Genomic DNA, 13,725 nt, shown 5'->3' with positions numbered 1-13,725 from the left:
ATCTGTTTATACCTGTTCTAGTTATTACTTGATTTTTTTTTTTTTTATTATTATTTGGAATCTTGAAGTGTCCCGGTTAATCTGATCCCAGTAAATCGAGAGTCTGCTGCATTCTTTTTTGTGAAGGGTTTGCATATTTCTACTAATGGAATACTTAAAAATAACTAAATGCACAAGGCATAATACTTTTAAGAGTTATGAGTTTATTATCTATATAATATCGGTGTAGATACACCATAGACAATTCTTATGAAACTACGAAGTAGTTGTAGTAGGCATCCTTTGCTCTGTTTCTCATATTGTGCTCTTCCTTCACGACGAGTTGCCATGATTATCTTCGCAACCGTGATTATCTTCACAACTGGGTCGTCATGTCTGCAATACCAGGGTACCTGCCCATCCACTGATGATAGGCCAAAAGCCTTGAAATGGTGTTGTCTGGATGGTGGTACTCACTGAGAATAAGTAACAATAGTCTTCTCTATTAGTGAAGTGTTACTTATTCGAGATAGTGCAATATCATGGCAACTCGTTGTGAAGGAAGAGCACAATATGAGAAAGAGAGAAAAGGATGCCTACTACAACTACTTCGTAGTTTCTTAAGAGTTGTCTATGGTGTATCTACACCAATATTATATAGATAATTAATGGAATACAAATTATGGTTTATATCTTTTTTTTTTTTTTTTTTTTTTTTTATGTGAACCCCAAACACGAGAGGTATTAGAACCTATAGTACTTAGTACCATGCTTGGGTTAATTTTCGTGATTTCTTAGAAAACTCGTGGAAAACTTAGATGAACCACAACGCAAACAATTCAAGGAAATTATTCTTTGGTGGGGGGAAATTTGCCTCCTTGCCGATAAGAAATCACATTGTCTCTTACAATTGATAAAGGATGTATGTGAGGCATATAAGGATTATTTTTTGAATATTCACTCTGTATTTATAAAATTTGCTAAACTGTCAAGAATGGTTTTCATAAAACCACTTTTATATTTTTAAAATTTATTTTAAATAGATTAAATTTTATTTATAATTTATTAATACAGTCAGTTCTGCTATAAAGCGCATTTTTGCAATGCGAATTTGCTGCAGTGCAACTGATATATTAGGGAACAATGTGAGTATAACGCGATTTTTGTGTTGGCTCAAGTGCTTCGTCTGCGAGTGAACGCAAAACCTGGCACCAAGCTGAACGTAGCAACCTGCACAGCAATACATACAAGTTTATGAAGCTTAAAAAATGTGACACTTCAAATATGTGAGAGCTATATTTCCCATTTACTGTAGTTGTATTGGTCAGAGACACACTGTTGTCATTCTCTGTTTTCACAAGATAACAGATAATATTGTAGGCTGACTCATGTTTCAGCAGCTCACATTTTTATGTTTGAACAGAAATTTCAAACGAGAAATGATAGCGTGAGCAGAGGAGCACATTTCTGGAGGTCACTACCATAAAACAAAAACAATTTGCAGTTTCCAGTTTATTGGGCTTTTCAGTTAGTGCAATCTAATTATAAACAGGTAGTAAACTCGATCTTACTGCATTTGCGATAATATCAATAGCTGGAATTCTGTGGGGTTTTACGTTATTATGCTGAAATGTGTTTCCCCTTCCATGAAATCTTCAATCATATAAAAAACATAAATTTTCAGAATACTCTCTTCATTCCTATTTTTTAAGCTTCGTTAAGCTCACTTGTGCAATTTGTGCGTCCTGTGTTCATTGTTATTGATTGCTTACCTTTTTTACTGTTTTAAATTTTACAATTAAAAAAAAAAGAAAATGTCAGTGAACAGAAATATCAATTAAGCAAACTTCATATCTTGTCAAGGTAAAAAAAGTGCTATATTTACTATAATATTTATTTATTTATTAGTAATTTAAGATGCTTAAACCTGTGTTAGCAATTTTATTGGGTTTCTAACTTTTTTTTAGTGTTTTACTTATCAGACTGAACATTTTTTTGAGTGCTCTGCCCCTATTTCTGTTTTTACCATATGTTCTATTGTTTTTAATGTGCGAAATACCATAACACAGATATTTTTAGAAACACATGTACCGCATTATAGCAAAACTGACTGTATCTTAAAATATATTAATTTCTTATAATAACAAGGTGAGTTGTTCAGAAACAACTGAAATATAGCACCTAATATACTGGGGGTGACCATACAGAGGATTTCTACCCCTCTGTATGGATTTCTACCGACAATGCTAGATGGCTCTCATTAACTGCTGAAACCCATGTTTAGTCTCCAGAGCAGCAAAGCTCCGGCAACCCCCATCTCTTCCATCGTGCAGTATGATTGATGTCTTTTAAGGCTATGATGGACATAATGGCGAGATCCAATCTTCCTTACATTTCAAGGGTACAGCTCTGAAATGGTGTTCGAAGGCTGGCTGCTAGATAGTTCGCTGGACCGAATCTATCGGTAACTGTTTACGAGGCTTTATGATCAGCTAGCATATAATCTTACTGCCTCTACTCTGCCAGATAGTGATTGGAAGGAGTCCAAGTAGTGTGTATACTGTGATCATTGTCAAGGCCATGTTATGTCAAGGACCTGGGTATATTCTTTCCATGTATGTGCCATATCCAAAAACTTCATTTCTTCATACAGCATGTCTACATTTCCTTACTACCAAATATATCACGAATAGTCAAACTAATGGAACAAACATGTCTGTGTAAATATAAAAAGAAACCTCAATTCACAAATATACATAGTCTCAGTTCCAATCTCATTGATGTCTATTTCCACTTACAGCCTAACAAACCCCATGTACTTTTTCTGACAGAATCCCAGTTATTGGTTGATTCAACCACTGCTCATCTCAGTTGTCTGAATTATTCGCTGTGTGATTACTTTCACTTCAAAGGTGGTATTTGTGCATATGTCCATATTGATATTCCCTGCCAGAGACTTAGTAATTTGGAACTGCCTCCTTCCAATCTTCTCTGGCTTAAAATCTCTCTGCCCCATTCTGTCAAATTCATCTGTTGATTTTATCATTCTCCCAACTCCACTAATCACTTGAAACACTTTGACTTTCTCTCTTTGAAACTTGTCTTTCTCCAGTAAAGCTTTCCTAACGGTGAGGTAATTTTCCTTGGTGATTTTAATGTTCACAACTGCAGCTGGCTTCCGTTTTCTAGTCACACGGACTTAGTTGGGCAAGATTATGAGGCTTTTGCAATTACTAATGACCTTGCACAGGTCCTTCATTTACCTACAAGAATACCAGACAATCCTAACCACACAGCCAACATGCTTGATCTTTTTCTCAGGAACAACCCTTCTAAGTAAGTGGCCCTCTAGGTACCTCAGATCACAACTTGGTGATGGTCTCTTCTCCAACGGAGTTTCTCTCTTGTCAACATTCTTAATCTCGTGTTGTTTGGCATTACAAGAATGCAAAATTGGATGATCTGCCAGATTTCTTTTCCTTGGTCAGATTACTGTTTCAAATCTTCGGATGTCAATGTTTGCTCAGATCCTGTTAGTGAAATTATTCTTATAGAGATGGAATCCTTTATTCCACTCTCCACCTTAAAATCTCATCCTTTTTGTAAACCTTAGTTTTCCAATAAATGTGCTATTGCTGTTCAAGATAAGAATGCATATGACATTGCATATTGAAATTGGCCTGCATCCAAATCTCCATTTTCTGCCTACACCAAAACTCAAAACAATTGTAAAGCAGTTATTAATCAGTCCAAACTAGATTTCGAACAGGCTAAAAGTAGAAAACTCGCTTCTTGCCCTAATGGTAGTCGAATATTCTGGTCTCTTGTCAAAGCTATTGGCCGTAACTTTTTCCCATCTCTATTCTGACCTCTCTCAAAACCAGATGTTCTGTTGTCACTTCAGCCAAGGATAAAACTGACCTGCTAGCATCCTATTTTTCTTCCAACTCATGTATTAATGACCTTGGTAAAACACCTCCCACCATTCCCAACACGCTCCATTCAATGCCTCCTGTGGTCTTCCGTCAAAAGGATATCAGAAGGATTTTGACGAATATTGATGCTAAGAAAGCTCCAGGTCCTGATGGTATTTCTCCATCTTGTTCTCAAAACCTGTACTTCTGAACTTACTCCTGTTCTTTGTCACCTTTTTTCACTTTCTTATTCCAAAGGTGTTTTTCCTTCTGCTTGGAAATTTGCTCATATCCAGCCAGTTCCTAAAAAGGGTTACAAATCCCTCCCATTTCGTTATAGTCCCATTGAACTTCTACTCTTTCCATAGCAATACAGAAATCTATTAACTGCCAACTCCTAAACTATCTAGAAACCTTCCATATGATCACTGATCACCAATATGAATTCTGTGATTGTTGATCCACTGGTGATATACTGGTCTGTGTTACCCATCTATGGACAAATTCAATGGAAAAGTTTGGCGAAACTCAAGCAGTTGCTCTTGACATTTCAAAGGCTTTTGAATATGTTTGACATAAAGGTCTCCTAAATAAGCTTCAATCTTATTGTTTGCCAACTGTTTTTTTTGTAATTGGGTATCCAGTTTTCTCTCTGACCATTTGCTGCAGTTGTTAGTATATGGCTCTCTGTCTAACTTCTTCACTAACGCAGGTTTTCCCCAAGCTTCAGTTATTTCTCACATTCTTTTCCTCTTATATTAATGACTTTCTCCCATTTACTAGAAATCCTATCCATAGTTTTGCTGATTACAGCACATTGCATTCCACCTTTCAGTTTGAGAAACCTTGCCCTGCTCAAACAGCCTGAACTTCTCGAATGTCCACTACCAATTACTTAAATGATGATCTTCAGGTAATTCTCTAGTGGGACAAAGATAACTTAGTTGATTTCAACTAAGTTATCCCTCTAAAACTCAGTCCTGTCTTATATCTTGCAAAAATACTTCTTCTGCTCCTGTGCTTACCTTCAATGACACTCAGATTTCTAGACGAGATCATGCATAGATGAGATACCCTGACTTAATTTGTCTTGGCATAAGCACATCACAAATATTACTTCCTCTGCATCTAAAAAACTGAGTTTTCTCTTTCACTCTCGGCATTACTTTTCTTCCAAACAGCTGCTCACTCTATACAAATAGCAAATCCATCCTTGGAGTAATTCAATTTTTTTTTTTTTGCTGGTGCAGCATAAGCCTCAGGCTTCCTAGCACCATATGCTAATAATAATACTAATACTAATAATTTGTCATGATCCAACAGCCTAGATATTTGATTTTGTCAACTCTCTCTCTCTCTCCCTCAGCCTTCCGTTTAACATGAGGGGGAGGTGTTGGCATTGTCCCATTAAGGACCACGAGCTTAGCTTTGTTGATATTAATCCTGAGGCCCATTCTTTCACTTTCTTCTCTCACATGTTGAGGAGTATCTGTAAGTCTAACATATTAGTTGTACAAAGTACAGCGTCATCTGCATAACGAAGGTTGTTAATCACTCTACCATTGACAGATATTCCTTCATTTCTTCCATCTAGTGCTCTCTTGAAGATGACGTCTCAGTAAATGTTAAACAGGAGGGGGAGAGTACACATCCTTGCCTCACTCAACACTCAATGTTGATGTTTTCTGTCTTTCTATTATCAGCTACAACAGATGCCATTTGGTTCCTGTAGAGGTGTTTGATTATTCTGATGTCCTTTTCATCAAGGCCTTCTCTTCTACCCAGTCCTTCTCTAAATCCAAACTGCACATTGTCTATTGACTCCTCACAGTTCCTGAAAATCTGATCTTGAATTATTTTTAGGATCATTTTGAGGACTTGGCTCATCAAGCTGATTAGTCTGAAGTCTCTACAAGTCCTAATGTATAGTTATTTGGGAAGAGTGACGAACATTGATGTCACCCAGTCCTGAGGGATGTTGCCTGTGTCATAAATTCTGTTAAATAATTCAACAAGAATGTTGGTGTTTTTGTAGTCAAGCAATTTGACTATTTTCACTGTGATTTTATCAGGTCCTTTGAAAAAGGCTTTTCCCTTTTTCACTGATTTAATCACCCTCTCCACCTTGGATCTTAGGATGGATGGCCCTACCACTGCATCGTTGTTTTCACCTAGCTCACATTCACTGTCGGCGAAGAGGTCTTTTGTATATTTAGTCCACATGTCCAGTTTTTCTGATTCTTACATGATAATCTCACCTTTGTCATTTCAGATTGAAGTTGGTTGTTTCCTTCAATTAATTCTTGAAATCTCTTTAATCTTTTTAGAAAATCATCATGTTTTTCTTGCAGAGCTTCTATTTCTCTGCATTTTTCTGTGATCCATCTCTCTTTAGCTCCTTTAATTTTGTTCTTAATCAGTCTATTCAGCTCCTTGTACCTTAGTGCATTGCAGTTCTTAAATGCTCTGCTCTTCTTCACGGGTGCTAAATGTTTTAACTTTTAGCTTCAATAATTTCTCTTCCACTTTCCTTTCAGTTATCACAAAATCATTTAGCTCCCTGTTTTAAAATTTGACACACTTCTAGCACCCTATTCCTAAACAAATTCCTCATGTGTGAATATAGATGCAAAATACCTCTTCAGTTTGTCAGCAACCTGAGCAGGATCATCAACAGTTAAACCATTCATATCTAGGAGATCAATGTGATCATTCCTCTTTCTTCTTGAGACTTCCAGAGACTTCTTGTAATCTGCCTTAGCTTGCCTAATGTCCTTTGTTACTTGATTGCAGACATGTTTATATCGATTATAGGCTTCTGTATTATCTGATAATTTATATGCATCCTGTGTATTTTTCTTCTCTGCCACTAGTCATCATCTGAAATCCGTTTTATAAGCTTTGAACAGTATCTCTTGACTGGTATGAAAAACCTAATAGCTTCTATGATTACTTCCCTGAATGTTTTCATTTAGAATTTGCTGTTGGTAACTTCATCAGCGGGTCCCACCACATAGAATTTAAAAAGTGGCTGAAACCACTGTAGTCACCTTTACAAAAATAGTAAAGGTGACTACTTGTTAGTCACCTTTAAGGCTGACTTACAAGAAGACTAACAAGGTTTAACTTGTTAATCTTCTTTCTTTTAATTTAGCTATTTACCACATAAAAATTTATTACAAATATTACTTAATAATTATTATTGAAACTTCATAGCTAGAAGCCCCAGAGCTATAATTTTTAATTGTATATAAATATCTGTTAATTTAATTAAATGTAATATTTAATTAGTGTATTTGTAAAATAATAACAGAAGTTTACCTCAATATAATACATAGAACAGCAAAAGAACAAGAAAATGAAGATTGTAAAATTTTCATTCATTATACACTCTAGTAAGATTAATTTATAAATTGCATATGTACAGAAATTATTATATACAGTAGTGCATATATACAGTATCTGTGTATATGTGTACATAGATATCAAGGTCTAACCATAGACTGAGGAACTGTTTTCTGACTTTAAAATAATCTGTCAAAATGTGCCATTTCAGTGGCAGAGCATATTTTTTAAAAGAGAATTATGAAGGCCCATCACAGCAGTTAATACACTTTTGCAGTTAGCCTGAACTTGAAAAATATCATGTACAAGCCCTAATCCTATGCTAATGTCCTTCAATGAAAATTCATACTCAACCACAGTATGTTCTTCTTCTTCTTCATTACTACAAATTTTAGGTTCCATTGCATCAGCCATGAATTGCCCTTCATTCAGGCATATACTGTTACATGCAATGTCTACATCCACTTTGGTGTAGTCTTCTAAACCCATTTCCCCTCTAAGTTAGATGATGATGCAAATCCTCAAAAGTTTCTTCACTATTATTGGACTGTTCTTTGTGATTAATAGCCAGAGAAGCATGAAATGTTTCATTGGTTGCATCATTTAAGGAGATAAATCCAGCATGTCTGAAGCAGTTGGCAAATCACTTTTTTGTTAACCTAATCCCATGCTGAAATAGCACAGTTTTGTTTTATAGCATTCTTCAATAATTTCCCTTAATGCAATGGATTACACCTTGATCAAGTGGTTAAAGAATGGATGTCATATGAGCTGGTATGTACTCAATAGTGACTGCAGCTGATCTTGTGATCAAAGTCTCTGATTCATCCTTTGTACATTTTTGATGACATCCAAGCTTTTCTGTTTGCTCAATACACAGTCAGCAATCTCTTCAAACCTTAAAAACATTGGGTTCTAGGTTTTCCCAGTGATTAAGAGAGGCTGCTTTTTTGTGCCAGACATATTGCCACTAGGAGAATAGTAATCCATTGTTTTGACCTTTTTTTTTCTCCGCCACTTCATTTCTCATCTTTAAATGTAAGCATTTTATCCAGTAGTAACTTAAAAAAAAAAAAGTCCAGTTTCATCAGCATTGGAGATGTTTTTCCAGGCCTATGTCAACAAAACATTTTTTAAAAAATTCTCCTTTCATTCCTTCCTAGCTTCAGTGTTGATGGCTGCACTTTAATTGAAAGACAACTTACGATGAGTCTTAAATTTCTGGAACCATCCACTGGAAAGCTTGAAATCTTCAATATACATCTGATGCACTAATGATTCAGTCTTAGTTTTTAAAAGATTTCCATCTACAGGAATATTCTTTTCATGCAACATCATTAGCCATTCCAAGTGTTTTTATTATCTGGATACTTTGCCTTTCATACTCTGATCCTATTGGTATAATAAATTTCTCTAAGATTACAATCTTTTTTTGATCTTTCAGAATGGTTAATAGTGTACCCTTAAAAATACTGAACTATTGTAGAACTGTTTAACGATGTTGGTCTTAGAATGTATGCCATTATCTACAGCTTGTAAAATCTTAATTTTGTTTATGATTGGCAAAGCTACCTGCTTCATAGGAGCCACATTGATAAACCAACAGTTTCTACATACTATATAATGAAATGAACTTCTAGAGTCAAAGTTAATTTCATTACAACAACAAGTATGAGAAATTGATAATAAGTGATTTCTCATGGTCATCCTGCAAACTTGTCATTAGCTTCAATATTCTTTCATTTAGAAATGTGAATCTTGTAATAAAAAAGTAATAAAGATTATGGAGTGGTGGAAAATTTTGTGTTGTTATAGAGAATTCGTTCTTTTAAGGCCATTATAAAGAATGTAAATAAATTTGTTTTATGGGAAATTGGGCAGGACCTACCACATATAACATGATAGTTATAACATGCAGAGGGTCACTATAAAGAGCTTTGACTGTATACTGACTAATTCAGTATTTAACAAAAGTTCATATGAACAATTTCATAAAAAATTGATTTTATAATTTCTTGTAATAAGGTATGGTTTTTTTCACTTATTTCAGGATTCGGATATATGATTTACGAACACTTCATGCAGAGATTAGTATTAGTGCACATGCCTTTGGTGTTTCACAGATACAGTTGAACGAGTATCATATTGTGTCAGGAGGAGATGATGGCGTTGTTTGTGTCTTTGATTTACGTATGGAAGCTAAATTGTGGGAAATGCATTCGAGGTATGTTTTGCACCAGTAATGTCATTAATGTTTGATTATTATTTTATGATAATTATAAAAATAGTAACATGCTACAGTCATCCCTTGAAACCACCAGTGATTATATTAATGAAAACCTCGTAGATGTGTAAAATCCATGAATTTTAATCTTTTGGAAAAAGGGAGTTAGGTTACTGGATTTGTATTGGGTATATCTTTCTGTGAACATTAATACAATGATTCTGTAGGGAAAGGGAGTTTAGATCAAGTGCACAAGTTTTTATAACTCAGAAAAATATAAAATTACAATTTAACTAATCTTAAAAAAGGTACTTCTAGTTAGCACAATGGCAAATTTAAGGTATGGAAATGAAAGAAGTCCTGAGATTGATTCCTGTTGCAGATACTTCCTGGCAAGATTGGAGAAATTTTGGATGTTTTTTCGCAACTCTTTCTCACTGGGGTTTTTGGTCTTGCCTGTGAAACAATGGACAAAAATAAAAGAAAATAAATAAAATAGGTAAACAAAAAAAGTTGATTGTATGTCTTTTTCACAAAGTTAGTTCTCTACTTTAAGTGCAGTTACTTTGCTTCATTCAATACATTATGTATTATGAATTCCCACAATGACAATACAGTAAATCTCTAAATAATAGATGTAGACAGTAATGGGACAGCTTACTTTGTCTCCTTTATAAAGGTCTGTGCTATTTAGAGGGTATAAGGGGGGGGGGATCAAAATCAGTAATTGATGATTAACTGTTCCTATCAGCAATATATACAGGAGTTGTATCAAAAGCCTGTTAGTCTCTAACTCCTAAAATATTGTAGCTAAACAGCTCAGAATTTCCAGGAATGTGTATAATCATCACTTGTTTACATTTTGATCTTTGAAATATGGTTAACTATCAATTAACCTGGAGAGTGAAGAGGAAGGGTGACTAAATACTAGCCTGATTTTCTCCTTAATAATTTTTGGATTTGAACAGAACTTCATTTGAATGATAATAGAAGAAACAGCCTTTTTCTGAAAAGCCAAGTGATTTAATATGATTTTTCTTGTGAAATACTTTTTGAGTGAAGTAATCAATTGGTAAATGTGATCTCATTTCCTTTAAATGAGTGGATATTATTTGCTTTGCTGATTTCAGCATTGTAACTATTGTAGAATTAAATGACAGCATATAACAATCGGGTGCCCTTTTTGAAGATTTTTAATTTAGTACAGGTTGAATATCCCCATTCCAAAAACTGAAAAGCTCCAAAAACCGAAACTTTTTGAAAAATACTCAAAAGTTCTGAAAACTGGGAGCCCTGGTGGGAATGAGCTGTGACATGGTTTGTTGACGTCAGTAAAGCGACAATTATCATCAACGCAAGGTGTCTATGTCCATTACTCACCATTTATTTAGTTTATTCTCTGTTCTCTGTGGTTCAAAGATATTGTTGAAAATGTCAAAAAAACCTGTCACCCCCAGGTAACAGTGATAAGAAGAGGAAGCATTTAAGTTTATCTATAGAACAAAAAGTGAATTTGTTGAAGAAACTGGGCAGCGGTGTAAGTGTGAGACGTCTTACAGAAGAGTTTGGTGTTGCAACGACCATCATCTACCGCCTGAAGAAAGACAGATAAACTGTTCAAGTTCTATGCTGAAAGTGATGAACAGAAGTTAATGAAAAATAGTGAACTGTGAATATTTAACAGGCTGGTTACAGAAAAGAAAAGACATGGCATTAAATTTTTAAAGATTTGTGGTGATAAAGCATCTGCTGATCACGAGGCAGTGGATAAATTCATTGACGAGTTGGACAAGGTCATCATTGATGAAAATCTGATGGAAGAAAAAGTCTATTTTCCCCAAGAAGACACTAACTACAGCTGATGAGACAGCCCCAACAGAATTAAGGATGCAAGGACAGATTAACTGTACTAATGCAGCAGGCACACATAAGTGTACAACTTGCTATGATAGGCCAAAGCTTGCATCCTTGCTGTTTTAAAGGAGTGAATTTCTTACCAGTCCATTATTATGCTACCAAAAAGGCATGGATCACCAGGAACGTCTTTCAGATTGGTTTCACAAACATTTTGTACCAGCAGCTCGTGCTAACTGCACGGAAGCCGGATTGCATGATGACTGCAAGATTTTGTTATTTCTTGACAACTGTTCTGCTCATCCTACAATGAAATCTCATCAAAAATAATGTTTATGCCATGTACCTTCCCCCCAAACGTGACTTCATTAATTCAGCAATGTGACCAGGGTATCCTTAGATCAGTGAAGTGTAAATATAAAAACACTCTTGAACAGCATGATGATGATGAAGAAGCTAATGATTTTGAGAAAAAGATGATGTCTAAACGCCTTACCTCTGCAAAAACAGTGCCTTCAGAGTCTGTCAGTAAGCTGAAAAAAGTGGATATTGAAGAAGTCTAACATTGATAATGAGGCTCCAGTTATTCATTCAATGACTGATGGTGAAATAGCTGAAATGGTTTTGAATGAAGGTGGTCATAGTAAAAGTGATGATGAAGATGACATTGCTAACACTGCAGTACAAATGCCTGTAGACGACATGGTGAAAAAAAAGTGTGATGAACTCATCGAAAGACTAGAGTAGCATGCTTTTATAACAGAACAAGAAATAATGTCAGTTTATAAAATAAAAGGGAGACTTCTACAACAAAAACCTTTGTTAATGAGGCAAATGACTCTGGAAGAAATATTTAAAAAGGCCACTTAGCACAATGTTTCCTCATCCCTGAAGGACCCAGTTCCTGGTCCCTCAACTGCTTCTGGTGTTCTAAGTAAATAAAATTGAATTTTTTGCATGAAATCTAAATTTTATTACTTCAACTCCACCATGCTGCATATTCCAAAATCCAAAACATTTCTTCCGGCCCCAAGCATTTCAGACCAGGGATACTCAACCTGTATTTGACTTTCTTGTTCAAAGGTCAATGGCTTAGAAGGAAAGCACTCCAACTTTTGTACAGTTTGGCTGCATCTTGGTTATTGCCTAGCATTCTCCCCTTGAATGGGAGAATGCTAGGCAATAACCAAGTTGTTGATCTGTTATACCTATTCATTGCTTAAATCATATGAGCCAGTCTGATGATGCATTAAAATCACATTCCATGACTTCAGATAAAAATTTGGCTTTCTCAGGATACAAACAAAACTTGAAATACTCAAGCTGTCCCTTGTTGGTGGAACTATTCAACCACCAGTTTGTTAAAATAAACATATGCAATTAGCTTTAAAAATTTTAATTTTAACATGTTTTCTACATTTATGCATATGAGCAGTCATTCTTAAGCAGTCAGCCAACAAGTGCCGTAAATGTAAAGGCACATTAAATTAACAACAACTCAGTATTAAGCACACTGATTGAAAGCTTTGCAGTAATGCTTGACTTTTGTTTATATAGATTTGGCACACAGTTTTATTTCTTGTTTGCCATGTTGATGTTATGTACACCAATAAACTTTTTATAAAATTTTAAATTTGTTCTGATTTACAGCTGAGCACCAAAGTAAATGTTCACTTTTAGCAATGAATTCCAAACTTTTAATTTTCAACCATTATTTTTGTATGAATTTTCGGAATGTTGGGAATGTCAGAATGTTGATTTATAAAAGTTTATGCTTAGGGATTCTGCTGTTGTCAGCCTGGTTAATCTGTAAACTTGGATAATCTTCCCATGGATAATTTAGAGTCAGGTATAATCCTCATTACATGAACACACTTGTGTGATGGTTCAACTCAGTGCTCAAATCCAGTTTGGTGAAATATTGTCAAAATATCTGTGCCCACCTTCATCCTTTTCAATTTGATATCATCTAGTAAGGGATAGGAAATCCATTTAGAACACACTTTCTGAAGTGTGTTCTAAATGAATTTCCTCTCCCTTAATAGATTGCATTTCTGCAGCATTATGTCCATTGCATATGTTGAACAATCTCGACAACCATCCATCTAGCTAAAGAAACATGTTTTCACCACTTTCATCTACCACTTTAGTAGAAAGTGTACCAGGATGCTATTTGTAATTGGTGATTTTTTTTACCCATTTTTGGACAGTGTTGTTATAAATTGTTCCTTTGCTGTATACCTTAGCAGTCAATCTGCAAACTGAATAATATGGTTAATTGAGAGTCAAGTGTAATCCTCATAATACATGACTACACTTGTGCCATGGTTCAAACATTGCCGAAATCCAGTTTCGTGAAATATTGTCAAATTCTATGCCCACCTTAATCCTTTTGGTACAAACTTCATA

At 35.1% G+C, this 13,725-nt stretch overlaps 1 protein-coding gene across 1 annotated transcript in view; it reads left to right on the top strand.

Moving 5' to 3' along the window:
• Positions 1-13,725, top strand: part of LOC150090870 (F-box/WD repeat-containing protein 8-like) — a 313,991-nt gene that overhangs the window by 253,022 nt on the left and 47,244 nt on the right. Inside the window, exon 9 of the mRNA XM_090380425.1 lies at positions 9,289-9,462. Within this exon, the coding sequence (XP_090236551.1) occupies positions 9,289-9,462 (174 nt within the window). The remainder of the gene's footprint in view (positions 1-9,288; positions 9,463-13,725) is intronic.

The sequence above is a fragment of the Mastigoproctus giganteus genome, chromosome 1 (genome assembly GCF_048544385.1).
Source record: "Mastigoproctus giganteus isolate SK-2022 chromosome 1, ASM4854438v1, whole genome shotgun sequence".
Taxonomy (NCBI): Eukaryota; Metazoa; Arthropoda; class Arachnida; order Uropygi; family Thelyphonidae; genus Mastigoproctus; species Mastigoproctus giganteus.
This window is presented reverse-complemented; position numbering and strand designations above follow the sequence as displayed.